The 26,678-nt window shown below is 46.7% G+C and overlaps 1 protein-coding gene across 2 annotated transcripts in view; it reads left to right on the forward strand.

Moving 5' to 3' along the window:
* Positions 1–26,678, forward strand: part of ADCK1 (aarF domain containing kinase 1) — a 138,173-nt gene that overhangs the window by 19,340 nt on the left and 92,155 nt on the right. For both annotated transcript variants that reach the window (XM_010844396.1, XM_010844397.1), the window contains exons 2-3: positions 4,509–4,654; positions 9,333–9,416. In XM_010844396.1, the coding sequence (XP_010842698.1) occupies positions 4,509–4,654; positions 9,333–9,416 (230 nt within the window). The remainder of the gene's footprint in view (positions 1–4,508; positions 4,655–9,332; positions 9,417–26,678) is intronic.

The following is a 26,678-nucleotide window of genomic DNA, read 5'->3' on the forward strand; positions in this document are numbered from 1 at the left end:
ACAGGAGACAGGGATCAAGACCATGCCCATGGAAAAGAAATGCAAAAAAGCAAAATGGCTGTTTGGGGAGGCCTTACAAATAGCTGTGAAAAGAAGAGAAGCAAAAAGCAAAGGAGAAAAGGAAAGATATAAACATCTGCATGCAGAGTTCCAAAGAATAGCAAGAAGAGATAAGAAAGCCTTCCTCAATGATCAATGCAAAGAAATAGAGGAAAACAACAGAATGGGAAAGACTAGGGATCTCTTCAAGAAAATCAGAGATACCAAGGGAACATTTCATGAAAAGATGTCCTTTATTGATAAAGGACAGAAATTGTATGGACCTAACAGAAGCAGAAGATATTAAGAAGAGATGGCAAGAATACACAGAAGAACTGTACAAAAAAGATCTTCATGACCAAGATAATCACAATGGTGTGATCACTCACCTAGAGCCCGACATCCTGGAATGTGAATTCAAGTCGGCCTTAGAAAACATCACTATGAACAAAGCTAGTGGAGGTGATGGAATTCCAGTTGAGCTATTCTAAATCCTGAAAGATGATGCTGTGAAAGTGCTGCACTCAATATGCCAGCAAATTGGAAAGCTCAGCAGTGGCCACAAGACTGGAACAGGTCAGTTTTCATTCCAATCCCAAAGAAAGGCAATGCCAAAGAATGTTCAAGCTACTGCACAATTGCACTCATTTCACATGCTAGCAAAGTAATGCTAAAAATTCTCCAAGCCAGGCTTCAACAGTATGTGAACCAAGAGCTTCCAGATGTTCAAGCTGGGTTTAGAAAAGGCAGAGGAACCAAAGATCAAATTGCCAACATCCGTTGGATCATAGAAAAAGCAAGAGAATTCAATAAAAACATCTACTTCTGTTGCATTGACTATGCTAAAGCCTTTGACTGTGGATCACAACAACTGTGAAAAATTCTTCAAGAGATAGGAACACCAGACCACCTTACCTGCCTCCTGAGAAATCTGTGTGCAGGTCAAGAAGGAACAGTTAGAACCAAACATGGAACAGCAGACTGGTTCCAAACTGAGAAAGGAGTACGTCAAGGCTGTATATTGTCACCCTGCTTATATAACTTATATACAGAGTACATCACGCTAAATGCCAGGGTAGATGAAGCACAAGCTGGAATCAAGATTGCCAGGAGAAATATCAATAACCTCATATGCAGATGACACCACTATTTCGGCAGAAAGTGAAGAGGAACTAAAGAGACTCTTGATGAAAGTGAAAGAGGAGAGTGAAAAAGCTGACTTAAAACTCAGCATTCAAAAAATGAAATCAGGGCATCTGGTCTCATCACTTCTTGGCAAATAGGTGAGAAAACAATGGAAACAGTGAGAGACTATTTTCTTGGGCTCCAAAATCACTGCGGATGATGACTACAGCCATGAAATTAAAAGATGCTTGCTCCTTGGAAGAAAAGCTGTGACAAACCTAGACAGCATATTAAAAAGCAGAGATACTACTTTGCCCACAAAGGTCTATGTAGTCAAAGCTATTTCCAGCTGAAGTAGCTCAGCTGGAATTCCAATACCTCCACTAGCTTCGTACTCATGTATAGATGTGATAGTTGGACCATAAAGAAGAACTTATACTTTTGAACTGTGGTGTTGGAGAAGACTCTTGGGAGTCCCTTGTACTGCAAGGAGATCAAACCAGTGAATCCTGAACGAAATCAACCCTGAATATTTATTAGAACGACTGATGCTGAAGCTGAAACTCCAATACTTTGGCCACCTGATTCAAAGAGCTGACTCATTAGAAAAGACCCTGACGGTGGGAAAGATTGAAGGAGGAAAAGGGGATGACAGGGAATGAGATGGTTGGGTGGCATCACTGACTCTATGGACATGAGTTTGAGCAAGCTCCAGGAGATGGTGATGGACAGGGAATTCTGGCTTGCTGCAGCCCATGGGGTCACAAAGAGTCGGACAGGACTGAACAACAACAACAGGGATGGGGTAAAGGGGACACTGCAAGATGGTTTAATTTATTCTTTTTATCTACAAAGCCCTTACTTGCAGAGTTAGGAACTGATCCCAGGAGTTGGGCCAGAACATTTGTGTTTAGTGAAAGAAATGAGTTTCTTAAATTATCCCTTTAAAAATAATTGCTTGCAGTCATCCTCCTGGGGTGAATGCAGTCATCTGGGGTGTGAATGGGTAGGATAAACTTGGAAGGCTTGTTTTGGGGGCATGGTTTCACTGATGAATTTGAACACATGAAGCCTCTATTAAAAATGAAATATTAACAAGAATGGGTCTCAAACTTTGCAGAAAAATAGCCCATTATGTTTCCTATTAAAATGCAGATTCCCAAGTCCTACACCCAGTGTTGATTTAGCGGGCCAAAGAGTGGGCTTCAGAAATCTTCATTTTTTTTTTTTTTACTGTTACATCATTATCATTATTAATTTTTATTGAAATATAGTTGGTTTACAGTGTTTCAGGTGTATAGCTAAGTGATTTATTTTAAGCATATTTTTGTTTTTCAGATTCTTTTTCCATTATACATTATTATAAGATACTGAATATAGTCCCCTGTGCTATGCAGTAGGTCGTGTTGTTTACTTTATACACAGTAGTGTGTCTCTGTTAATCTCAAATTCCCAATTTAGCCCTTCCCAACCCGTTCCCCTTTTGGTAATCATAAGTTTGTTTTCTGGGTCTGCGAGTCTAGCAGAAATCTGCATTTTTGAAATGGCACCCAGATTGGTATTTTTTGCAAGTGTTCTTCTAACCACACTTTAGAAATGTTGGCTAGGAAAAGAAGACTGCAGAGGGAAAAACAATGGGATTATAAAAAGAACTGGGTCCCAAAAAGTCAAGAAAGGAGAGAAAAAGACACAGAACAGGTAGGAAAATAGAAAGCACAGAAAATGGTAAAATTAAGTCAGAATACATAAGTGACTATATTAAATGCAAACAGACAAAACCCACTATATACTATTTAGAGAGATAGTATAGAGTGTAAGTTGAAAGTAAAAGAATGGAAAGAAGCTGTCCCTGTGGATACTTTAAAAAAAATCTGTGACTATATTATAAGGCATGAGTCAAAACTGACTTTAAAGAAAGCAGAGACAGGCTATTTACAGCAATTGTCTCCATATGGAGGGGAATCAGAGGCACAGATCAGGGAGGGGATGGTCATAGACAGTCCAGCGCAGAAACAAACAGGGTGATGACCTAAATTTTCCTGCTGCAAGGAAATTTCCCCCTCCAAGTCTGTGCCGGATTTGTACTTGTGGGTGGCTTGGTGGTGGCACTTCTCCTGGGTGGGTCTTCTTCACTGGCAGCTGCAGCTGTGGTCCAGGATGTTAGATGGAATATTTCTCGGAATTGAAGGGGAAGCTGCCCGTTGGGTGCAGTGGCCTCAAAGACTGTGCAGCCACTTGGTGGACTGAGCAGTACAAGTAGGGTGGGGAAAGTATCAGAGAGCTGGTAGCCCACTTGGTTCAGCTGAGCGGAACTGTGAGTTTGGTTAATTGGAGCATATCTGCAGGGGGACCTTGAGCCGTAAAGCAGCCTATGGGATTGGGAGTGGATGAAGTAATAACAGCCATGGTGTTGTCTTTCAAGGAGCTTACAGTCTAGAAAAGGGGCTGTCTATATTCTATCCAAAAGAAATAGTTTGAAAATCGATCCGATGTGGAGGGCTTACCTGGCAGCTTCTGAGCACCTGTCGTTTTGGCTGTGGCCCCTTCCAACCTGGGCCGAGAGGGCTGACAATGCCTGTGCGAGCTCACTGGTATAATAATAGCTTTCAGGTAACAGAAATTACCATGCTCTCGGTTCTCTTATCTAAAGCAGCATGCTTGACTACATATTCGTCATCCTTTCTCTTATCCGCTTTGATTTTCTTTTCAGCACTGATTACCTGCCGTTCTTCTAATACATACCTTATGATCTGTCACCCCCTCTAGAGCGTTAAGAGCTTTGTTTTCTTTGCTGTCTCCCTAGTGCCTAGCGCAGTGCCTGGTACTGTGAAAGGAAGAAGGGCTTTGAGCATTGACTTGTGCTGGATACTGTGCTCAGCATTTCATACACGTGATCTCATTTTATCCCAACTACTATTTTTTTTGAAATTTATTTTTTAGTTTATATTATTTTGGCTGCACTAGGTCTTCGTCACAGCGCATGAGCTTTCTCTCGTTGCGGCGTGTGGGCTCAGTAGTTGGGGCTCTAGATCACAGGCTTGGTGGTTGTGGCACATGGGCTTTAGCTGCTCCTCAGAATGTGGCATCTTCCGGGACTGGGGATCGAACCCTTGTTCCCTGCATTGGCAGGCAGGTTCTTAACCACTGGACAACCAGGGAAGTGCTTCCCCAGCAAATTTTGAGGTAGGTATCATCACGTTTCACAAATGAGGCAATGTGGATGCAGCGAGGTTGAGAAAATGACCCCAAAATCATACAGTCTATTAAGTGGCAGAGCCCCGATTTGAATTTGGCTCCGTATGAAACCCTTTAACTGCTCCCCTTGCTCTGCTTTCCCACTGCAGGGTCTGGGGACATGGCCAGAAGGGCTCTCAAGCTCGCCTCGTGGACCAGCGTGGCTCTCGCTGCCTCTGGCATCTGCCTCTACAGCAACAAGTACTTGGACCCCAACGACTTTGGTGCTGTCAGGGTGGGCCGAGCAGTGGCCACGGTAGGTTCTTCTCCTTTCGGGAGGGGCAGAGGAACCGCAGCACTGCTTGCAGATGTTCATGCATATAGCTGATGGACTCGCCAGTCACACTCATCGGCGATACACGTGTACCGTGACCTGTGTGAAGCTCCCACTACACAGTTGCACTGTCATGGAGGTGCACTGCCCCCCCTACCGCCCTGTGCCCCTGTTCACACAACCTCTGCCATCCTGAAGTTAAACATACAGTGGGATTGCCTGGGGTCTCTGTTCTGGAAACGTTACCTTTGCAGAACCTTCCGTATCTTATTTTAGGGACCGACTCATCAGGCGGTCTCCTTAGCAAACACACAGGGAAAGAGGCGTTTGCAGCTTTGATTAAATCCTAGCCGAAAACTTGGTCTGCCTCCAGTGAGCTCCTGGGAACAGTTCATGACGGACGCCGGGCTCACACTCAGAGTATCGGGGCGTGAAAGAACTTTGGGGATGTGCCCCAAGCCCCAGACTAAGAGAAGCTGAGCTGAATATTTGACTGTTGGAGGTTTTCTCCAGTGGCTCAGCGACATGTTCTGGTGTGATGGTGCCCTCTGTACCTCTGTTGAAGGCGGCTCCTCCAGAGAGCGCTGTGTAATTGCTCCGTGGTAGGCAGGTGGCCACATGCTTCACGCCTTCTCTCATTCTTGGTCTGCTGCAGGATGAGCTCATGCATTCCTCCCCTTGGTGTAGATATATACTTCGAAGCACAATCTGTCTGGTCGTTTCTTTTAATACTCAGCATTGTCCTGTCTTCTCCCCAGCCTGGCTCAGACATGGGGCCTGCTCCTCAAGGTAAACTGGAACTTATCATAGCTCACGATAAGCAAATAGATACATAGACCATGGAATATGCAACGATTCCCATGTGCTTGCTAGGGGCCCTTTCTGAGCCCAGCATTGTCTTATAGGCTTCAGGGGTAGAAACGAACTGTCTTGAAAGAGCTTTTGACTGAGGAGTGTCCACACCTGGATGGGTCAGAAAAACAGTCTAAAGCCCAGGATTGTGTCAAGCTGTGGAGAAGGCAATGGCACCCCACTCCAGTACTCTTGCCTGGAAAATCCGATGGACAGAGGAGCCTGGTAGGCTGCAGTCCATGGGATCGCTAAGAGTTGGACATGACTGAGCGAATTCCCTTTCACTTTTCACTTTCATGCATTGGAGAAGGAAATGGCAACCCACTCCAGTGGTCTTGCCTGGAGAATCCCAGGGACAGAGGAGCCTGGTAGGAGGCTGTCTGTGGGGTCGCACAGAGTTGGACACGACTGAAGCAACTTAGCAATAGCAGTAGCAGTGTCAACCTGCGTGACTCAGGTGACGGCTGCTGTGGGACCTCAGACACAGGAGTGAGTCCTGTGGGCTGGGAGTCAGGATGCGTGTCTTAGGGGCAGCGGGGTTGGATGGAACCTTAGGAATTTGCATAGTTAGAGAGGAGGGATGAAGGTATAAGTCAGTGCTATATAAACCAGCCACTGGGTTGTACATTCTTTTCTTCTTTAAATAAGTGCTTTATTTGGGGGTCATTTTAGGTTTATAGAAAAGTTGGAAAGATAGTACAGAGTGCCCATATGCCCTTCATCCAATTTCCCCTAATATTAAAATCTTACATGACCATGATACATTTATGAAAACTAAGAAAGTAACATTGGTACCTTGCTATTTGCTAAATTCCAGGTTCTATTCGGATTTGATCAGTTTTATTCTGTTTCTGTTTCTGGATCTACTCCAGGATATCACATTGCATTTAGGGCACTTGAGTTTTGTTTTTGTTTGGCTTAGTTTTTTTTTTCTTTTGAAATTTTTATTGAGATTATTATAGATTCACTGGGCTGTATACTCTTTAAAGATCCAGGCTCTGGTCCTTTTTTTTTTTTTTTTGGGGGGGGGGTGATATTTTAAAAATCCTCTTATTGAAATATGGTTGCTGTATGATATTATATAAGTTACAGGTGCACAATATTGTGATTCACAGGTTTTAAAGGCTATGCTTCATTTATAGTTATTTAAAAATGTTGGCTATATTCCTCATGTTGTACAATATATCCTTGTAGCTTATTTTATACCTAATAGTTTGTACCTGTTAATCCCCTTCCCCAATTCTGCCCTTCCCTATTTCCCTCTCCCCACTGCTATTGTTTGGTCACCAAGTTGTGTCCCGCTCTTTGCAGTCCCGTGGACTGCAGGACACCAGGCTTCCCTTTCCTTCACTATCTCCCAGAGTTTGCTCAACCTCATGCCCGTTGAATTGGGGATGCCATCCAACCATCTCATCCTCTATCGTCCCCTTCTCCTCCTGCCCTCAATATTTCCTGCATCAGAGTTTTTTTCCAATGAATTAGCTCTTTGCATCAGGTGGCCCAAGTGTTGGAGCTTCAGCATCAGTCCTTCCAATGAATATTCAGGACTTGTTTCCTTTAGGATGGACTGGTTGGATCTCCTTGTAGTCCAAGGGACTCTCAAGAGTGTTCTTCAACACTGGTGCTCAGCCTTCTTTGTGGTCCAGTTCTCACCCCTGTCCATGACTACTGGAAAAACCATAGCTTTGACTAGATGGACCTTTGTTGGCAAAGTAATGTATCTCTACCTTTTAATATGTCTAGGTTGGTCATAGCTTTTCTTCCAAGAAGGAAGCGTCTTTTAATTTCATGGCTGCAGTCACCATTTGCAGTGATTTTGGAGCCCCCCAAAAATAAAATCTAGGGCTCCAAAAAAATTGCTTCCATTTTTTCCCTTTCTATTTGCCATGAAGTGAGGGGACCAGATGTCATGATCTTCAATTTTTGAATGTTGAGTTTTAAGCCAACTTTTTCATTCTCCTCTTTGACCCTCATCAAGAGGCTCTTTAGTTCCTCTTCACTTTCTGCCATTAGAGTGGTATCATCTGCATAGCTGAGGTTGTTGATATTTCTCCTTTCAATCTTGTTTCCAGTTTGGGATTCATCTAGCCCAGCATTTCGCATGATGTACTCTGCATAGAAATTAAATTAACAGGGTGACAATATACAGCCTTGACATACTCCTTTCCCAATTTTGAACCGATCCATTGTTCCATGTCTGGTTCTAACTATTGCTTCTTGACCTGCATAAGGGGTCTCAGGAGACAATAAAGTGGTCTGGTATTCCATCTCTTTAAGAATTTCCCACAGTTTGTTGTGACCCACACAGTCAAAGGCTTTAGCATAGTCAGTGAAACAGAAATAGATGTTTTTCTGAAATTACCTTGCTTTCTCTATGATCCAATGGATGTTGGCAATTTGACCTCTGGTTCTTCTACCTTTTCTAAATCCAGCTTGTATATCTGGAAGTTCTCTGTTCATGTACTGCTAAAGTCTAGCTTGAAGGGTTTTGAGCATTACTGTGTGATCATGTGAAATGAGCACAATTGTATGATAGTTTGAGCATTCTTTGGCATTGCTGTTCTTTGGGATTGAAATGAAAACTTCGCTTTTCCAGTCCTGTGGCCACTGCTGAGTTTTCCAAATTTTCTGGCATATTGAGTGCAGCACTTTGACAACATCATCTTTTAGTATTTGAAATAGCTCAGTCGGAATTCCATCATCTCCACTAGCTTTGTTCATAGTAATGCTTCTGAAGGCCCACTTGATTTCACACTCCAGTATGTCTGGCTCTAGGTGAGTGACCACACCATAAAGTTTGTTCTCTGTATCTGTGAGTCTGCTTCTTTTTTTATATTCTCTAGCTTGTTGTATTTTTTAGATTCCACATTTAAGTGATATCATTTGATTCCACATTTAAGTGATATCATTGACTATTTGTCTTTCTCTGTCTGACTTATTTCACTGAGAATAACGCAGGGCTCTGGTCTTAATTATCCTTGTGGACCACTCAGGCCACGTCTTGCTAGTGGTTGGTATTCAGTAAGTATATATGGAATGGAATGAAACTTTGGGAGTATAGACAAAGGAATGGATTTGGGAATATAGACAAAGGACTCTTCTTAATACCAGCCTTGTTAAGCCCCTTAATTTCTAAGGGCCTCAGTTGCTAAATTCTAAAAAGGAAGGTTTGGGCTCAGCAACCCTCAAGGCTCCTCTGTACCTGAGATCCCTGGGAGCCTGTAACTTTCTGATTCATCAAACATAAGGGAACCTCTTATGGAGTTTTGACCAAGGGACCTAGATTTAAAACTTATGCTGTTAGAGCAAACATAAATATGAAATGGTGTTTATTTGTGATACAGAGAGATGGGATAAGTTTATCCAACAGCATTCATCTAACTAGTATTTGTTGAGCACTCACCTGTGCGCTTGGCACTGTGAAAGATGGCGGGGATACGATGATGAATAGGAAGGATATGCCTTTGTGCTTATAGAGCTTAATTTCTAGTGAAGTGGAGACTGTCCATATACAAGGAAACCAATGAGCAAGGCAACCTTGGATGGCGGTTTGTCATGATAAATAATTGGGAGTTCCCAGTGGGTGGGGGTCTCTTTAGATTGAGGGTCTGTGCAGGGGTGGTATTTGTGCAGAGCCTTGACTGATAGGGAGAAACCAGCTAGACCAGAATCTGGGGGCAAGGCCTCTACAAGATAGGATTGCTTCTCTGGACATGCCACCTGTGTCAGGGGACTGTAGATGTGGGCCTTGGATAGTGGAGTAATATTTGATGTCTGGTGCTAAGCCTTCCTTTTTCTTGGTTCACAGACAGCTGTGATCAGTTATGACTATCTTACATCCCTGAGGAGTGTCCCCTATGGCTCAGAGGAATACCTGCAGCTTCGATCCAAGGTAAGGACCCATGGGACCCATCTGAGCCAGGCCAGATAAGTCCAGAGATGACTGCAAAGCCAGCAAGCTTCTGGCGTGCAGCTGGAGGTGGGCAGGAGACGGGGTGGGGATTGAGGCAGGTGGCTTGGGAGGAAGGAGGGGAGCTGTTTTAACGCCCAGGGGGTGGGCTGCCAGGCTGCCATGAGGCTGGACCCCCTGGTTCTAAGGTTATAAATCTAAAAGGTGCTGTTGGGGAGGCCGGTGTGTGTTCCCGGGGAACGCAAGTGTCTGCGATGACTCAGGAGGGCAGAAGGCAGGCTGTCCCTGATAACTCAGCTGGCTTTCAAACTGCCTCGTCAGGCAAAACTGAGGTTAATTGCTTTCCTGTCCTCTGAAGGCTACCCCTGCTCTAGGCCTCTGAGTGGCGCTGTCGACCACACACTCCGGTCTCATTTGGAAAACGGTAGTTGATTTTGGTGCTCTGCCTACATGTCCCAGAAAGTTAGGGGATTAAGCAAGAGGGCACTTGTGTGGGATGTAAGTTGAGTTTGGGGTCAACTAGAGATATCTTTGGGCTTCCCAGGAGGCACAGTGGTAAAGAATCCTCCTACCAATGCAGGAGACACAAGAGATGCAGGTTGGATCCCTGGGTCGCAAAGATCCCCTGCAAGAGGAAATGGCAACCCACTCCAGTATTCTTGCCTGGAGAATCCCATGAACAGAGGAGCCTAGTGGATCAGAGTCTAGAGAGTTGCAGAGTCAGATATGACTGAGCAACTGAGCATGATAGATACCTTCGGTTCTTCCAGAGAGAGGTGTGTGATAGACAGAGAGAGGTGTGTGATAGATCTGTGTATCTTGGCTCAGCCTGGAAGGCCCTCTGCCCCTTAGAAAATTCCTCATTATCCTTCGGGACTCAGCACAGACACCTTGCCTCTGTGATGCTTTCCTCCTTAGTCATCCTAGCTGGCTGGAATAATTACTTTTAAAATTTTTATTTAAACTTTTCATTATGAAAATTTCAACCATCCAAAAGGGTAGAGTAGTATGAACCCCTGTGGAACTGTTAATCCAGCTTCAGGAATTGTCAGCATTTTGCCAGTCTTGTTTTATCTGCTGTCCCCTTTATTAATTCCTTCATTTACTTCATTTGTTACTATTTTTTGCTGAAATACTTAAAAGCAAATCTCCAGGATCATATTATTTGTAAAAACTTCAGTGTCTATCTGTAATAGATAAGGACCTTAAAAAACACCTTAACTATAGGAACATGATGATTCAGTCACTCAGTTGTGTCTGACTCTTTGTGACCCCATGGACTGTAGCATGCCAGGCCTCCCTGTCCATCACCAACTCCTGGAGGCTACTAGAACTCATGTCCATTGAGTTGGTGATTCCATCTAACCATCTCATCCTCGGTCGTCCCCTTCTCCTTCTGCCTTCAATCTTTCCCAGCACCAGAATCTTTTCCAGTGAGTCAGCTCTTCACATCAAGTGGCCAAAGTATTGGAGTTTCAGCTTCAGCATCAGTCCTTCCAGTGAATATTCAGGACTGATTTCCTTTAGGATGGACTGGTTGGATCTCCTTGCTGTCCAAGGGACTCTCAAGAGTTTTCTTCAACACCACAGTTCAAAAGCATTAATTCTTTGGTGCTCAGCTTTCATCATACCTAACAAAATTGATGATAATTTTTTAATACCTCTAATAGCTAGTCTATATTCAAATCTTCCTCGTTGTCCCCCCCAAATTTTTTTTTAAGTTGATTAAACCTGTATCCACCCAAAGTGAATATATTACGTTTGATTGATGTTTTCTATATGTTTTCAAGTCCATAATATGTTCCCTCCCTCCTTTTCTGAGAAACTATTTGCTTGTTGAAGAAGCCAGATCATTTATCCTGAGACATTTCCCACATTCAGTATTTGGCTGATTGCATCCTCAAAGTGTCGTTAAATGGGAAGTAAATTCAGTGGTACACAATTCAAAATATATAATATTTGAACATACAAAATGATCCTCCTCTCCCCGTTTCTCAGGTACCCAGTTTTCCTGCCTGGAGGTGATCATTGCTTCCTGGATATCTTTCCAGAGATATCTTCCTATTTGGATTTAATCACTCTATCTTTGTTTCTGTATACACGATAGGTGGTTATGTGTCTTTCTCTCTCTTTAGACCATAAATTCCCTTAGATCAGGGACTGGGTCTTTCTTTTTTTTTCGCAGCTTCTACCTCTATCCGTGAGGCCTGAAACTGAGTTAACATCTGTTTCAACGCCAGGCTGTAACCTGCTAGCTCCCTGCCTTGGGAAACACCCCAGAAAGAGTAAGGTTTGTAGTCAGAAGACCTGAGCTTGTGCTTTAAGAAGGTCTTTCAACCTTTTGGAGTGCCATGTTCCTTGTCTGTGGGCCACAGGTGGCTCTGCCACTTACGGAGGATTATATGGACAGTGTCTGAGCCAGTTTTTTATAAATATAACTATAAAAGAGGTATCAAAAGTCAGTCAGATGTCTACTAGAAGGTACGTTCCATGAGGACAGAGAACATCTGCGGCACCTGTTACAGTACCCAGGACACAGCAGGTCCTAAATAAAGGTTTGTTGAATGGACGAACAAATGAATGAAATATTAGCTTTTATTGGAAGATCTCGAAGTCCTTGTCTCTGAGACTCAACGCCACCTGCTTTCCCTTACCCCATTTTCTCCAACTCAGCAGTGCTATGTATGGGCTTTGGAGCCCACCAGAGCCACATTCTGCAGAAAATCTAGGCCATGGAAACAGGGGTAAGTCCTCTGCCTTGGGGAATCTGCAGAATGGGCAGGGGAGCGGTTGTCCTGAAGACAGCTGGCCTCCGTGTGTCAGGCATCTGGAAAGCATTGAGGCTGCAGGTCAAGGAGAAGCTGGGGGGATGCAATAAGGGATGCGCGGCCTGGCAATTGACGAAAGATCAGCAGCGGGTGGTGGCTGGCACCGGATAACAGGGTGCAGGCTGGACCCCGGGAGGTGTACCCAGGAAGGGGGAGCCGGGTGGCATGAAAGAGCACAACTGAATACCGCAGGAGTGTTTCCTTCTATCGGAACACTTATCTGTTCTGGTCTGAGAGATGATAGAGAAGTGCGTGAAGGGGAAGACATAATTATCTCACCTGTCAAGCCAGCATCCCTGGGTCCTGGAGTGTGCGGGCGCCAGATGAGCTTGGCTGGCAGTGACTTCGGGAAGCACATACAAGGTTGGTGCTCAGCTGGTGGGCACCGTGGTGACTCAGCTCTGCGTCAGGAGCGGGTGGGAGCCAGGGTGGAGGAGTGTCTTCTAGGGCACAGGGGCACTTTGCTATGCAGTAAGGGCACAGGACGGGACCCAGATACCTTGGAGAACCAGGCTTCTGACGCCCAGAATGCTTATAAACAGAGATGGCGGGTGTGAACTTGCTTGTGCGTAAAGCACAAAGAGGGCTTCTCAGGTGGCTCAGTGGTAAAGAATCCGCCTGCCCATGCAAGTGACGTGGGGTTCGATGCCTGGGTCAGGAAGATCCCCTGGAGAAGGAAATGGCAGCCCACTCCAGGATTCTTACCTGGAAAATCCCATGGATAGAGGAGCCTGGCGGGCTACAGTCCATGGGGTCCCGAAGAGTGGGACAGGACTTAGTGACTAAAACAACAACAGCAGCAAAGCACAAAGAAGTCACTGCTGGTCCAGACATCCAGACAGTGGGCTGGAGGAGGCAGCACGGACTTGATTCTGCCCGAGGGGTCGGGGGTAGTGGACGGATGTTAATTTTGCAGTGCAGGAGTCATCCTCGTTTTAGGGAGCAGCATCTAAATTTTCCTTTGGGGAACCACCCCTATCTCATATATACGTGCCATGAGGTTTGAGTGGGGTTCCCCCTACTCTCAGGGTGGACATGTGACTTGGGCTGTCGGTGTAGTCCATTCCTCTGATTCCAGGATGAGTATCTAAGCCAGTTCTGGTTAGTGAGCATCAGTCAGCTCTAGAACTTTTGAGGGTGTCCCTCAGGGGACACTGTCTTTTCTGCTGGATTAGTTGAGAGTATCAGATGTTGGCTTAGAGCTGCTGGCAGCTGTCTTGCCACCATGAAGTGAAAGCCCATCTGTGAATGGAATCAATATTGTAGAGAGATATGTCATTTGAATCTAGAGATCTAGCTGAGCCTGATGCTAGATGACCACTGGACTTTTCATTTGTTTATGCCAGGAAATTCTCTTTTTGTTTCAGATGGTTTGAGTTCAGTTTTCTGTTCCTTGTAGCCTAATGAGTCCTGATATATTCTTGGGGAAGCATACTGGATCTGTGTGTGTGTGTGTGTATTTGGAGTGGGAAGAGCAGGAGAGTGAGAGGGATAGGATATGCCTTTTCCTTCCTTGATCAGAGTCCTAATATCAGGAGGGGACCTTGATTGCTCTTGTGACTGAGAATCTTTTTAGCTGAATTCAATTTCTTGTTACGGAGCCGGTCACTGGGCTCCTGTGGTTTGCTTCCTGGGATACTTCAGGTCCTCGGTGTGTGTATGTCATATTAATTACTATAGTTGTTAATAAGTATTTGAGCTTAGGAGGTAGTGATGTAAATATTCTTTTCCTCTTGGCCTGAGAAGCAGATCCAAGGAGATGCAGTGCTCTGCCAGGTGGAGAACAGGAATGTCAGCTTTATTACTGATTAATGCTGGGTTGGAGCAGGTGGGCTTCACCTCTGAATTTGATAGACTTACCTGCCCAGGTATAGATGAGGCAGGACAAGCCTCTCAAGTGGGGTCCTGCCTCTTAGGGCAGGGAGGGGCTGGTGGACACAGTTCCAGATCCCAAAAGGGAGGAGAGAGGAAGAGGTGAGCCAAACTCACCAATCCGGTTGATGATTGCTCCTTCCACAGGGAGGGCGAGAGAAGGGAGAGAGAGGAGCTTACACCTCTGGGGAGCTCCCTCCGGGTCCTGAAACTTGAGGACAGGAGCTTCACCTGCGCTCTTACCCTCAAAAGGGGAGGCAGCTGTACATTTGCTGTAAGACCCCTTGCTGCCCGTTGAGCCCTGTTAACCTTCACACCTGACTGTTTAGGGACACAGGCTGCTTCTGGCTGGAATATGGGATGGCAGTTTCCGCATTACTGAATTCTACATTTTAGGGGAAGGAGTCATACTTTGTCAACCTTTAGAACTACGGCGTACGGTGAGGTATTTGGGGGGGAAATGGACTCCACTTCTGACTAGTGGTTATTGGTCAGAGGAGCGGAATAAGTGTCTCAGGTAAGGCGATGGCTGTTTATACTCGATGCATTGAAAGACATCTTTGGCATCAGCCCACTCAAGGCTCCAATGTACAGATGTGGGACTGGAGACTCAGAGGCAGGCTGTGCTTTCTTCAGGACCATGCAGGTGTGTGGCAGATCCTGGACTTGCTCTTGGACATCCAGATCTTGCCGAGTCCCAGGTTCTTTGCCCTCTATACTTGGTTGTCTCCCTTTTTATCCACTTGCAACCTCAGGGAAAGCACCAAGTTGGATAAAAAGTAGAGCCAAAGATGTCTGTGTGGCTTCTCCCCTAGTGGGAGCCCCGAAGCTGTGGTTCTGCCTGGGGTGGGCTTGGGAAACAGAGGAGAGACAAGCGCGATAGCTTTCTCCCTGGGATCCCTTTACTTATTTAATCCACCAACCAAAGAGCTGTTAATTCAACAAATATTGGGAGGTTTGCATTCCCCAATGGAGGGGAGTGTAGACCCTCCAGAGGAATCAGTAGATGCTAGTTCTTTTGTTTTGGGAAAGTGTTTCAACTCTTGAGCTGCTGAACAACTGCTGGTTTTGAGGATAACCACATTCTCAGCTTTGGAGAAGGGAACAGCTACCCACTCCAGTATTCTGGCCTGGAGAATTCCATGAGTTGTAGAGTCCATGGGGTCGCAAAGAGCGACTGACTGAGTGACACGATTGAGCGACTTTGACTTCACTTCACATTCTCAGCTTGGTGAGGGTGTGATAATTCAATAAGCATTTTAAAGATCTTCTTGCTGTGCGAGGGGAACTGTGGCAGCATCTAGCTCTTTAGGAATATTCTCTGAAACTTGGGACTGTCCTGGTCAAACCAGTGCATGCCTTCACCATTCTTCCGTCCACCTGTTACTTTAACCGGCATTAACTGAGCCTGCTCTGTGCCAGGCGCTGTGTTAGGCTCAGGCTCAGAGGATCTAAAGGGAAATAAGGCTTAACCTCTGCCCTTCAGTTGCCCACAGCCTGGTTGGGGGAGCAGGCATGAAGTCTCCAGTTGCAGAAGATCAGTGTGTTTTCATTGTAGCTCTGGCCCCGTACAGCAGCTAACTCCTAGCCAAGAGGTTGGGGGCAGGAGCCCTGCCTGGGAGGGGCTGCTAACCCAGCTGGGGCTGGGGGTACCTGCCTGGATTGCCTCCTCCGTGGTTGCCTTTTCTAATGGTGCCACTGTTCCAGGGCACGTTTGGTGTCTGTCAACCTGGCGTGGATGCTTTTCAGTGAGTTTTCATGGACTCTGTCCTGCAGACTCCTTTTGCTGCTTTCGTTTGTCATCATGGAATATTTTGCCTCAGAGTGTGCTGCTCAGAGCGGGAGGGAAATTGAATCCTTGCTGCCTTGATGACTGGCTTTCTCAGAGTTTGTGATAATTTCTGCAGGAGCATGAGCTGCATTTAATTTGCTCTGGTTGGGTCATCTGAGGACCAGGTCTGTGGTGTAGGGAGACCAGAGTCTGCTATTGAATCTAGCACCTCCTTTTCAATATACGCAAACCTTTCTGAGTACTGCCTTGCAAACCTCCATGACTTTCTGCAGTGGCCCTGACCCTAGCGTCTTTCTGATTCAGAGAGAATTCCACAGCAGGAGGCTGTTGGGCCTTGGTGTGAGCTGCAGAAAGCCTTTTGGGGGTCCATTCCCATTAGTGGGGGCCCTGGGGGAGAATGTGGCGTGCTTTGTGCTTCCCCTGGAGATTGGGCCCACTGCGTGGCTTTTCTGTAGTCCCCAGGCAGCTCATGCAAATGCCAAGTTGTCTTCTTGGTTGCCCTAAACTTCTCAGTGACTTATGGACCATGGCCAGAAACAGTACCCATTTTGCCATGTCTGCATGCCTCTTATCTTTTTAAAACGAGTGAAATATAGGACCTAAAAAAGATATAAAATAATTTAGTGACCACCCTTACACTCTCTGCTTAATTTCAGAAGTGATACCTTACCCATACAATTGTAGACTCCTAAGTACTTCTTCCCTGATTCCAGCCTCCTTTCTGTATAATCAGCAGCAAGCACTGTCTTGAATTCACTGGTTATCATTCCCACTCACTTTATATCCCACTATTCATGTATTGGTATGACCTTTTGCATTTTATTGACTCTTTTTTCCTTTATTTGGTTTTGTTCTAAGCAAACATATCTGTGAAATCACAGATTTGATAGACTATCGTTCTTTCTGTGGGTCTAATGCATATGCAAATAAGATTTGTTTTTCTGGTGCTCTGGGTACCACCCCAGATCACCTCTTATGCCACTTTTTTGCACACCATCCCTGGTAACCAGGTCACACTTGGGAAAACACAGGCTTCACCGCCTGTAGCAGATGCTGGGCCAAACTCTGGCTTGCCCCACCATTGCCTTGGTCTTTCCCCTGCTGGGCTTGGCTGCTCTCTTTCTAGCTTTTCTCTCCCCCCAGCTCACCCGGTCTATCTGTTAGGGCTGCTTCGGGCTGTAAGCTGCCTGATGGGATGGTGTTTGTTCCTGCTGCTCAGAAGCAGTGATCTCTTTCCAAAGGCCACAGCTGAAATGAAACAAAATAAGCCCTTGGCTTTTGGTGACAGGAGGCCATTGCCTGCGCGAGGGCATCTCTCCACTCTGATCAGCACGATCATCATCATTAGCCAATTCCTCGTGTACAGTGTCTGCAGCATCCTTGCCTACACGGGCTGCCTTGATCCTCGGGGATGCTGCCCCGAGCTGCTCTCCAACTGCCCCTGCCCCCTGGTTCTGTGGGGCAGCTGGAGGAGGGCAGAGGGCCCTGCTCCCCAGAGATGGTGTGCTGATGGGGCAGGAGCCGGAGAAACCCCAGCTTCAGCCTGTCTTTGCTCATATCAGAGTCCATCCCAGATTAACCACAGCTGGGCTTCTCACTGCTGATGGCTTTTTCCTCAGAAAACCTCCCTGCAGTTTCCTTTTTCACCTTGGATGGGATGCTTTCCCATGACCACACTGAGAACTGGTGCTTTCAAACTGCAGTGCTGGTGAAGACTCTTGAGTCCCTTGGACAACAAGGAGATCAATCAATCCTAAAGGAAATTAACCCTGAATAATCATTGAAGGACTGATGCTGAAGCTGAAGCTCCAGTGCTTTGGCCACTAATACGAAGAGTTGGCTCATTGGAAAAGACCCTGATGCTGGAAAAGATTGAGGGCAGGAGGAGAAGCGGGTGACAGAGGATGAGATGGTGGGATGGCATCACCGACTCAACAGTCATGAGTTTGAGCAAACTCCAGGAGATAGTGAAGGATGGGGAAGCCTGGCGTGCTGCAGTCCATGGGGTTGCGAAGAGTTGGACACGACTGAGCGACTGAACAGAAAATGGGGCGGAGCTGGAGAAGCCCCAACTTCAGCCTCTCTTTCTTCCTCTCAGAGTCCATCCCAGACTAACTGTGGCTGGGCTTCTCACTGCTGATTGCTTTTTCCACTGAAAGTCTCCCTGGAGTTTCCTTTCTCACCCTGGACTGGGTGCTTTCGGTCTGACCAAGCTGTTTCTACCTCAACAGGGAAATGGGGTGAAGCTACATGATGGGGAATTTGGCAAAAGCTGGACCTTCTTACTGTGAAGGTGGTTGAGTGCTGGAATGGGTAGTTTAGTACAGCTGTGAAATCAGCATGCAGAAGGACAGCTTCCTGGAAACAGCAGAGACTCCGTTGTGGAGGGGGAATGTGACAGCTCACAGATGGTTCCTAACCTGGCAGATAATCAGAGGTACCCGGGGAGCCTTGAAAGTATAGACTCTTAGACCCTATAGTCTAGAATTTGTTTTCAATGATTTTGGAGTGAGGCCTGGAGAACCCATTTTTCAAAATGGGTTCCCCAGGTGGCTTCTGATGCTAAGAGCAAGTGTTTACGTTGACTGAACACCACGGGACAGGCATTGTGCCAAGAGCTCTCTTTGTGTTATAACTTCACAAGGACCCCAAGGCGGATCCTGTTGTTCTCACCCTTCCTTTACAGATGGACAGACTGAAGCACAGATTGGGTGACTTGTCCCAGGGCCCACAGCTAGGAAGCAGGTGTACTAGTTTCCTGTGGTTGCCATGACAAATGGCCACCACGGAGGTGGCCAACAGAAGTTGTTCTTTGACGGTTCCAGAGGCTGGAACTGTGAGGACAAGGTGCCGACAGGGCCAGGCCTCCCTGGGGGCTCCTTCCTGCTGCTGCTGCTGGCTCCAGGCCTTCCTGTGGCTGCATCGCTCCAGTCTCTGCCTCCGTCTTCTCTTTTCTTCTGAGGACACTTGTCATTGGACTTAGGGCCTATCTGGGCAATCCAGGAAGATCTCATTTTAAGATTCTGAACTGAATCACACCTGCAAAGACCCTTTTGTCCACTGAACGTCACAGTCAGAGGTTCTGGGGGTTAGGACATGGGCATATATTTTGGGTGCCATCATTCAACCCACTAAGAGGGTCTTTTTTTTTTTTTGAAGTTTTTTATTTGTTTTGGCTGCCCCAGGTCTTCACTGTGGCATTCAGGATCTTTCATTGTGGCATGCACATTCCTTAGTTGTGGTGTGCGGGATCTAGCTCCTCAACCAGGAGTCAAACCTGGGCCCCCTGTGTGGGGAGCGCAGACTCTTAGCCCCTGGGCCACCAGGGAAGTCCCCAGGGTAGGGTCTTGAATTTAATCGCCGGCAGTGTGGCTCCCAAGCCTGTGCCTCTAACCACTCGACTCCCCGGCGCTCTCTCCTGTACCGGATGAGCTTCCAGGCTTCCTCTCAGCCAGCAGCCAAGGTGTGGGTGAACTTGCTGTTTCAGGGAGTTTGACAGTCCAGGGTTTTGCCTCTGCCTCGCTCCCATCCTCCAAGTCCTCCATCATTTCTCCTGAAACCCCCTGGGCTGTTCATCTCAGACTCTGAAATTCTCGCCCCTTGATGTGCTTGGGAGGCTTCAGGGGCCGAGGCCACACTCATCTTGGCTTGGGTGAGATGCGTTTTTCTTGCCTCAGTGGCCACGTCTCTCCAAAATGGGGATCGCTGGAATGGCAGGGGTAGATGGAAGGCCATAACACGGCTAATAAAGTTGATGGAAGGCGTTCTGCAGCTGTACGGGTGATGGAGGCGCTTGTTAACAACACTAATAATCTAATAGCCTGTTCTTGATTTCCTGCTTCTCACTGTCTTGGCCCCAAGCAGCTATTTTCTACCAAATTAAAATCCACTCAACTCCCTTCCTGTTCCTGAATAAAACTACCCTCAAAGCTCTTGCCTGTTACAGCAAGACTTTTTAATAGACTTTTCCTTGTAGAACTGTGAGACATATGTCCAATTAGTGGAATAACTTCACTTAAATATACAAATAAACTGTTGACAGATAATGGTGGGACATATGTGAGGCTGATTGAAGGCCACATGCTTCGGGAATGGGGCACTGTCCTTCTCCCACCCCCAGTCTGTCTCCAGGCCTCTCCTTCCCTCCAATTTCTTGCTCTTAGGATATAACTTTATGCTCCACCCTCTATAGGATGAAGAAGGATGTCTCCATCCTGTGCCCAGTCACAGCCCAAAGTACCTGGGCCACTCATTACTCATACGGTCAGGTGTGCAACAAATGTGTGGGTTTTTTTTTTTGTTTTTTTTTTAGATTTTTAAAATTTGAGATGTGGAACATTTTTAAAAGTCTTTACTGACTTTGTTACAAAATTGCTTCTGCTTTATGTGTTGGTTTTTTGGCCACAAGGGATGTGGGATCTTAGTTTCCCAAGAAAAAGTATGAAAGTGAAAATCTCTTAGTCATGCCCAGCTCTTTGTGACCCCATGGACTGTAACCTGCCAGACTCTTCTGTCCATGGAGTTCTTCAGGCAACCATGCTGGAGTGGTTAGCCACTCCCTTCTCCAGGGGATCTTCCTGACCCAGGGATCGAACCTGGGTCTCCTGCATTGGCAGGCAGATTCTTTACCATCTGAGCCACCAGAGAAGCTCAGCCAGGGATCAAACCTGCAGCCCCTGCATTGGAAGGTGAGGTCTTAACCACTGGACCGCCAGGGACGTCCCTGCACAAATGTTTTTGGGCACTTACTATGTGCCAGGCACTGTGTGAGGTGCCAGGTGTACAACAGTCTGCTCTTGAGGGGATAGCAGATTGTTAGCAATTGATGACACTCACAAAAGTGCGTGGTCCAGGGGGGTAGACACTCAGTTTCTCTTGCCGCTGTACCCTCAGCACTTAACAACAGTGCCTGGCATAAAACAGGCTTGGTGAATACTTTTTAGTGACTCAAGGAGGTAAGTGAATATAATGTCAGCTCTTGCTGAGTGCCCTAAAAGAGATAAAACATGGTCATGGGATAAAGAGTGACTGAAGCTGGGCTTGGGAAATGCTCTCTGACATGGGTTTTTTTTTTCAGATGAAACTGAGAAGTGCTGAAAGAACCAGCACGTGAAAAGCTGAGAGAATATGGAAGAGACAGGGCGGGTTATGTAATTCACAGGGCCCAGTGCACAGCGACCATGCCGGCCTCTGGCTGGGCAGGGAGTCAGTCTCCCTTTCCCGTAGCCCTGCTGCCCCAGCCCACAGTGGATGGGAAACTCCCAAGAGCTCACAGCCTCTGTGCTGGGAGGTGCTCAGGCCGTGGACGGGGCATGAGTGAGAAGTTTCTGCTGAGTCACCTGCTGAGCTTGTCTTGGTGATGCTGGTCTAGGATGTGGAGGGATACTGCTTGACAGATGTATGACCTTGACCCTTCTTTTAAAAAAATTTTAATTTGTGTATCTTTTTACACTTCATTCAAGGCATGGTTCTTAAATTCATTCCATAGCTCAAGTTCACTGTGAACATGCAGAAAAACTTATGGGGAGAAAGGGAAATAGATATTTAAATGTTATACTCTCATCTGTTAAACTAAAGGGTAACCAACATAAATCATAGTCCTTTGTAACCTTAAGTCATCCTATCACAAAAAACTCCCTCAAAAAAACAGCAGCTGTATTTTACACTCTGAAAATGACTATCTGAGCATACGTGCAGGAGTGAAGCCACTCATTCCAACTTGCCCCAGTCAGCCAAGCCAGACACCTCCCATTTCATTTTGTGCTTTCACTGCTGGGATGAAGAGGAACGTAACTGGGCATGAAGTGACCCTGACCCTTCTTATGTCTATACCAAGGCCCCCAGTGGGCGCAAAGGGCAACGGAAGAAGGTATGCCTCCCCCACCAACATGACCTGGTTGCCTTGCTGGGAGGAGAGCAGCTGTAACGGTGGGGAGGAGGCAGGGAGGCCAGATGGAGCCAGGGTACTGGGCTTGGGGTGGGGAAAGGGCAGCCAAGAACCCACTGTGGAGATGGGACTGTGTGTGAGCTGCGTGTGAACTTCCATCAACTTTATTAATTGCATTATGGCCTTCCACCTACCCTTGCGTGTGAGCTTGCTCCATCTTCCCATTTGGCTTTATCTGAAAAACCCACATCCAAAGATAAGATTAAGAATTTCAAGACAGCTACGCTGTATTAGTTTCCTAATTGCTGCTGTAACCAATTATTATAAACTTAATGGTAGCCTATCCCTTCTCCAGTGGATCAGGGTCTCCTGCATTGCAGGAGGTCATGCATTGCATGACCAGGGTCTCCTGCATTGCAGGCGGATTCTTTACCAACTGAACTATCAGGGAAGCCCCTATAACACAGGTTTATTCTTTTACAGTTCTGGAGGTTGGAAATCTAAACTGGTTCTCACTGGACTAAAATGAGTGTGTCAGCATCAGCAGGGCTGTGTTCCTTTTGGGAGCTTGGGGGAGAGTCCACTGCCTTGTCTTTTCTAGCTTTTATCGGCCACCTGCATTCCTTGGCTCAAAGCACTCTTTCTCCATCTTCAAAGCGAGCAGTGTCTGGCTAGGTCCCCATGCTGCCATATCTCTGCTTCTCTTCTTGTGCCCCCCTCTTCCACTTAGAAGAACCGTTGTGATTACACTAGACCCACCTGGATAATCTAAGCTAATCTATCTCAAGGTCAGCTGATCAGGGACCTCAGTTTCTTCTGCAGGCTTAATCCTTCTTTGCTGCTAACATATTCACAGGTTCCAGGGACTAGGTCGTGGACATCTTTGTTGGGGGGTGTTATTCTGTCTTTCATGTTAAACCTCGGTGTGAAGCCCTTTTGAGTGTGGGGTGCAGTCTGACTGTAGCACTGGTCACATGCTCATGAAGTTGGCCCTAGGAAAAGGGGGCTGCAAGCCTAAGAGTCCTGAGATGGGAATGAGCATGGCTGTTCCAGGACCCAAAAGGAGTCTGACATGATGGACTAGGGTGAATGACAGGGCATGTGGCACACAATGAGACAAGAAAGGCTGGCCCAGGTCTAAAACACACAGCCTCCTGGGCTACAGTGAAATGTTAGGAACAGGTAGGGATCTGCCTTAAATCTTAAAACAAAAGCACAGACAAAAACTCTGTATGAAAAATTTCAGATGTATTTAAAAAAAGAATAATATGGTGAACCCTATGCACCTGGATCTAAAATAGTTTGCCATAATTCCTTCATTTATTTATTTTGCTGAAGACTTTTAAATTATAAAAATCAGGGCTTTTCACCCGTAATTTCAGTGGGCATCTCTAACAACTGACATTTTTGTATGTATTCATGTCATTATCACAATGAATGAAATTAGCAAGAATCCTTTAATTTCATTGAATTCATGTGTGTGTTTAGCTGTCCCTCAAATGCCCTGCTGATTGATCTTCACCTTGTACCTGAACTTTGCACCTTTTCCCCTTTCTGAGGTTAAAGTGAGACTTCCTTCCCTGTATCTTTCAGGATTTGGTTTTTTGTTCCTTCGCACTCCTGTTGCACACCCAGGTCCATGACCTGAACAGGGTTGATGGGGAAGGGAAGCGAAGCAGGCTGGATGGATGTGTTATTCTGCTTGTTACATGACAGTTTTTTGTGTGTGCCTGTAATTGCCATTCCAGAAATGCCCTCACTATTCCAGCCACAGAGCAACTGTTGAGAACAAATTAATTATGCATCTTCTCAGTGTGTGTGATTAAGTGGCAGATGGAGGGAAGGGTTCTCTTCAGTTTTTCTGGCAACTAAGTTCCCAAATGGATGCTTTCCAGGCCAAAGAGTGCGTGTCCTGGGCTCCCATGAGCATCCGAGTTTGTCTCTGTAGTGGCAGGCTTGGTCACTGGCAGGCAGAGTCAGAAGTTGTCAGTAATAATATTATTAATCCCTTAAATTTGCAGCATATTCGCTATTTGCTGAGGGCTTGCGCACTCACGTCAGCTCATTTGTTGGGATTTCAGGGGTGCTGGAACAACTTCCTTTGCTTATTACCTCCCTAAATCATTGCTGATGCTTGTAATTCCACCATTAGAGATTAATTCTTTTGGCCCCAAACTGTTCCCTATTAAAATGCAAGTATCCTTGGCAGCTGTGTAGCATGTTTTATTCATTAAGCTTTCTCAGCCACTCTAGTGGCTCCCCTCCCCAAATGCCCCCTCCCACAACTTTCTTTTTAGGATGACCTTCTCTGAAACAGAACCTGTGTTTGGAATCTATCCCATCCCACAGAACTGGGCTCTCGACTAGTTGCTGAAGCTGGAAAAAGAGGCAGAAACTCACGCTAAGGTGTCAGTGACTGATAATAATTTCCCGTGTTACCGTCTCTAGGGAGTATTTGTATTTTAAGTGGAACTTTCTGGAAACACAATGCTTAGCACAAAGGAACCTGCACCCCTTCATCCTATTATGTCAGCGGCTTTGGCCTTAGATCTCCTTTTTATTGGGCTCCCTTAGAGAGACAGAGGAGAGAGAGGGCCAGCACGTCCAGTTCGTCCATTGCGGGTTGGGGAGACAGTGGAGCAGACCACGTGTAACATAATGTCCATCTTGCAGAAGGAAGATGGAAATGAAAGGACAAAATCTATTTGGAATGGGGCTAAAGTTTTGTCTTATAACCCCAGTAACACAGTTGTAGATTTTTAGAGTCAGAAGACACCTTAGAAACAAGCTTAACTCTGGGAAAGCAAATGCATTTCATCTGTCAATTCCAGTTGATACATAGTAGTTGAGTACAGGGTAGAGAATGAGTGAGTCTTCACCTGGGCTCAGTGTGTTGTGGTTGATTAGTGAGGCTGATGGGTGCCATGGTGATAGAGGGGCGGGATGTATGCCGCACGTGTGTTCTTGATTCTCTGCAACCTGTCTTTGTATGTATGGGCCAGCTGAGGTCCTGAAACTTCAGATGATTTGTTCAGGATTACATTAAGTAGGGGCGATAAATTAGGGGCAGAATTGGCCCAAGATCCAGGTACCATGAATCCAGGTTCAAAGCCTTTTCACTTGGAGTATCCAGGTATCCTGAGAAGCTTTTCACTGTGGTTAAAGAGCAGGCAGTCTTGCAACCACACTGCCTGGGCTCAGGTCTTAGCTGAGTGCTCTGGGCCAAGATATTTAACCTTTCTGAGCCATTGCCTCTTCATCTCTGAAACAGAAGATAATAATTGTGCCTACCTTATAGGGTGGTGGTGGGATTAAATGAGATATAATGCCCATATAAAGTGTTTGGATTAGGGCCGAAACACAGTAAGTATTAATAAGCGTTGGTAATGGGATTAAAGTGTTCATTATATCGTCCTTCTAGATTATTGCTGGATACGGACACAAACCTCCCCATGGTCAGCTCGCTCTGCAGTCTCCCGTGGAGTTGCCCCTCAGACACCTGCTTTTCTTCCTTCCCTATTAAATGCTCTGGGATTTTCTGTGTTTGATGTGCTCCTGGAATTTGTCATTGGTGATGGAAAGTCCCACAGTACTAACAACTGAGTTGTGAGATGGTGCTGGGTCTATAAATGTCCATGTTTGGGGTGTCACACTTCACACTCCACAGGAGTTTGTTTTGGTTTGGAGCAATGACAAACCCCTGGAGGCCGGGTGGGGTTCACTAAGGACCACCTGCCAAAGGGGCCTCAGTGAGACCCAGTTTTGCTGGGTGTCTCCTCTGACCAGAACATCATGACAGCATCTCCCCAGACCACCCCTGCTCCCCTGAGCCAGTATGTGCCCCCCAAGTGCCAACCTAGTTTGTAGACTGTACATCAGTGCCCAGCTGTGCCAGCCCCCTCCCCCTCAGGCCAGCCTGTCCTGTGGGCTTAGAAAGCAGGGCTCTGGCAGAGTCCAGACCCAGAAATTGCTCTGGGGTCCTCTTTATGTCTTTGTCCAGCCATACAGACCCTTGTCAGTGGTCCCTGTGGGTGACCTTGAGGGGACCCAGGGAGGCCTTGAGAGCCAGGCAGGGTCCGTGATCATCCCAGATGTCCGGCCTGGGGCGACATCCTCTAGGACAATTGTCTGCCCACTGCCTTGTTCAATTTCACCTCTTGGTAGCATGCTCAGTTCCTTGTGGAAGCAGCGCTTGGTGGCTCCTCTTGGAGTGGAAAGTAGGGGGCCGCAACGGTGGGGTGTCTCTCTGGGTGTTGTGATGGGCACGTGGCTTCTGCTGAGCGAGTCATTGGTGATTCCAGTCCTTGGCTGTGCAGGAAAAGCTGCTGCCCTGGATGCTCAAATGGAGTCCTTCTTAGGATCTGCCCGTCTGTTCCCTACAGAGGAATGAGGGGATGGGGGCTGTGGGAAGGGGGCCATCCCCACTGGAGGATGGTCACATTATCGTCCGTGACATTCGGAAGCTCTGTTGCCCTGGGCCTTTCACCTTGGATCACAGCCAAGCGTGGCTGCAACCTGGCCGAGTCTGTGGCATCTTCCTGCTTTCTGTGGTCTGGCCCCAGAGCAGGTGGTCATACCCAGAGCTGCAGCCCACTCAGGAGCTTAGTTTTGTTTTTTTTTCCAAAGGAGGTTCAGAAAATCAGAGGATGGGGAGGCTCGCTGGAGATGAAGCCCTGGTTGCTGCTGTTGGTTCTGGGCTGGTGGGCAGCAGCTGCATCTGGGAGAGGAGACAGGGAGGACGCGAGCACGGGCTGGGCTGGAGCTAGGAAGACGTGAGGGGACTGAGGCCAGGATCCAGGCTGAAAAGGGTTTTGACAGGTGAGAGAGAGGGGTGGTGAGGTTGTGAAGCTGCCTGTGCAAAGGCT

Source organism: Bison bison, unplaced genomic scaffold (assembly GCF_000754665.1).
Source record: "Bison bison bison isolate TAMUID 2011002044 unplaced genomic scaffold, Bison_UMD1.0 scf7180017864201, whole genome shotgun sequence".
Classification (NCBI taxonomy): Eukaryota; Metazoa; Chordata; class Mammalia; order Artiodactyla; family Bovidae; genus Bison; species Bison bison.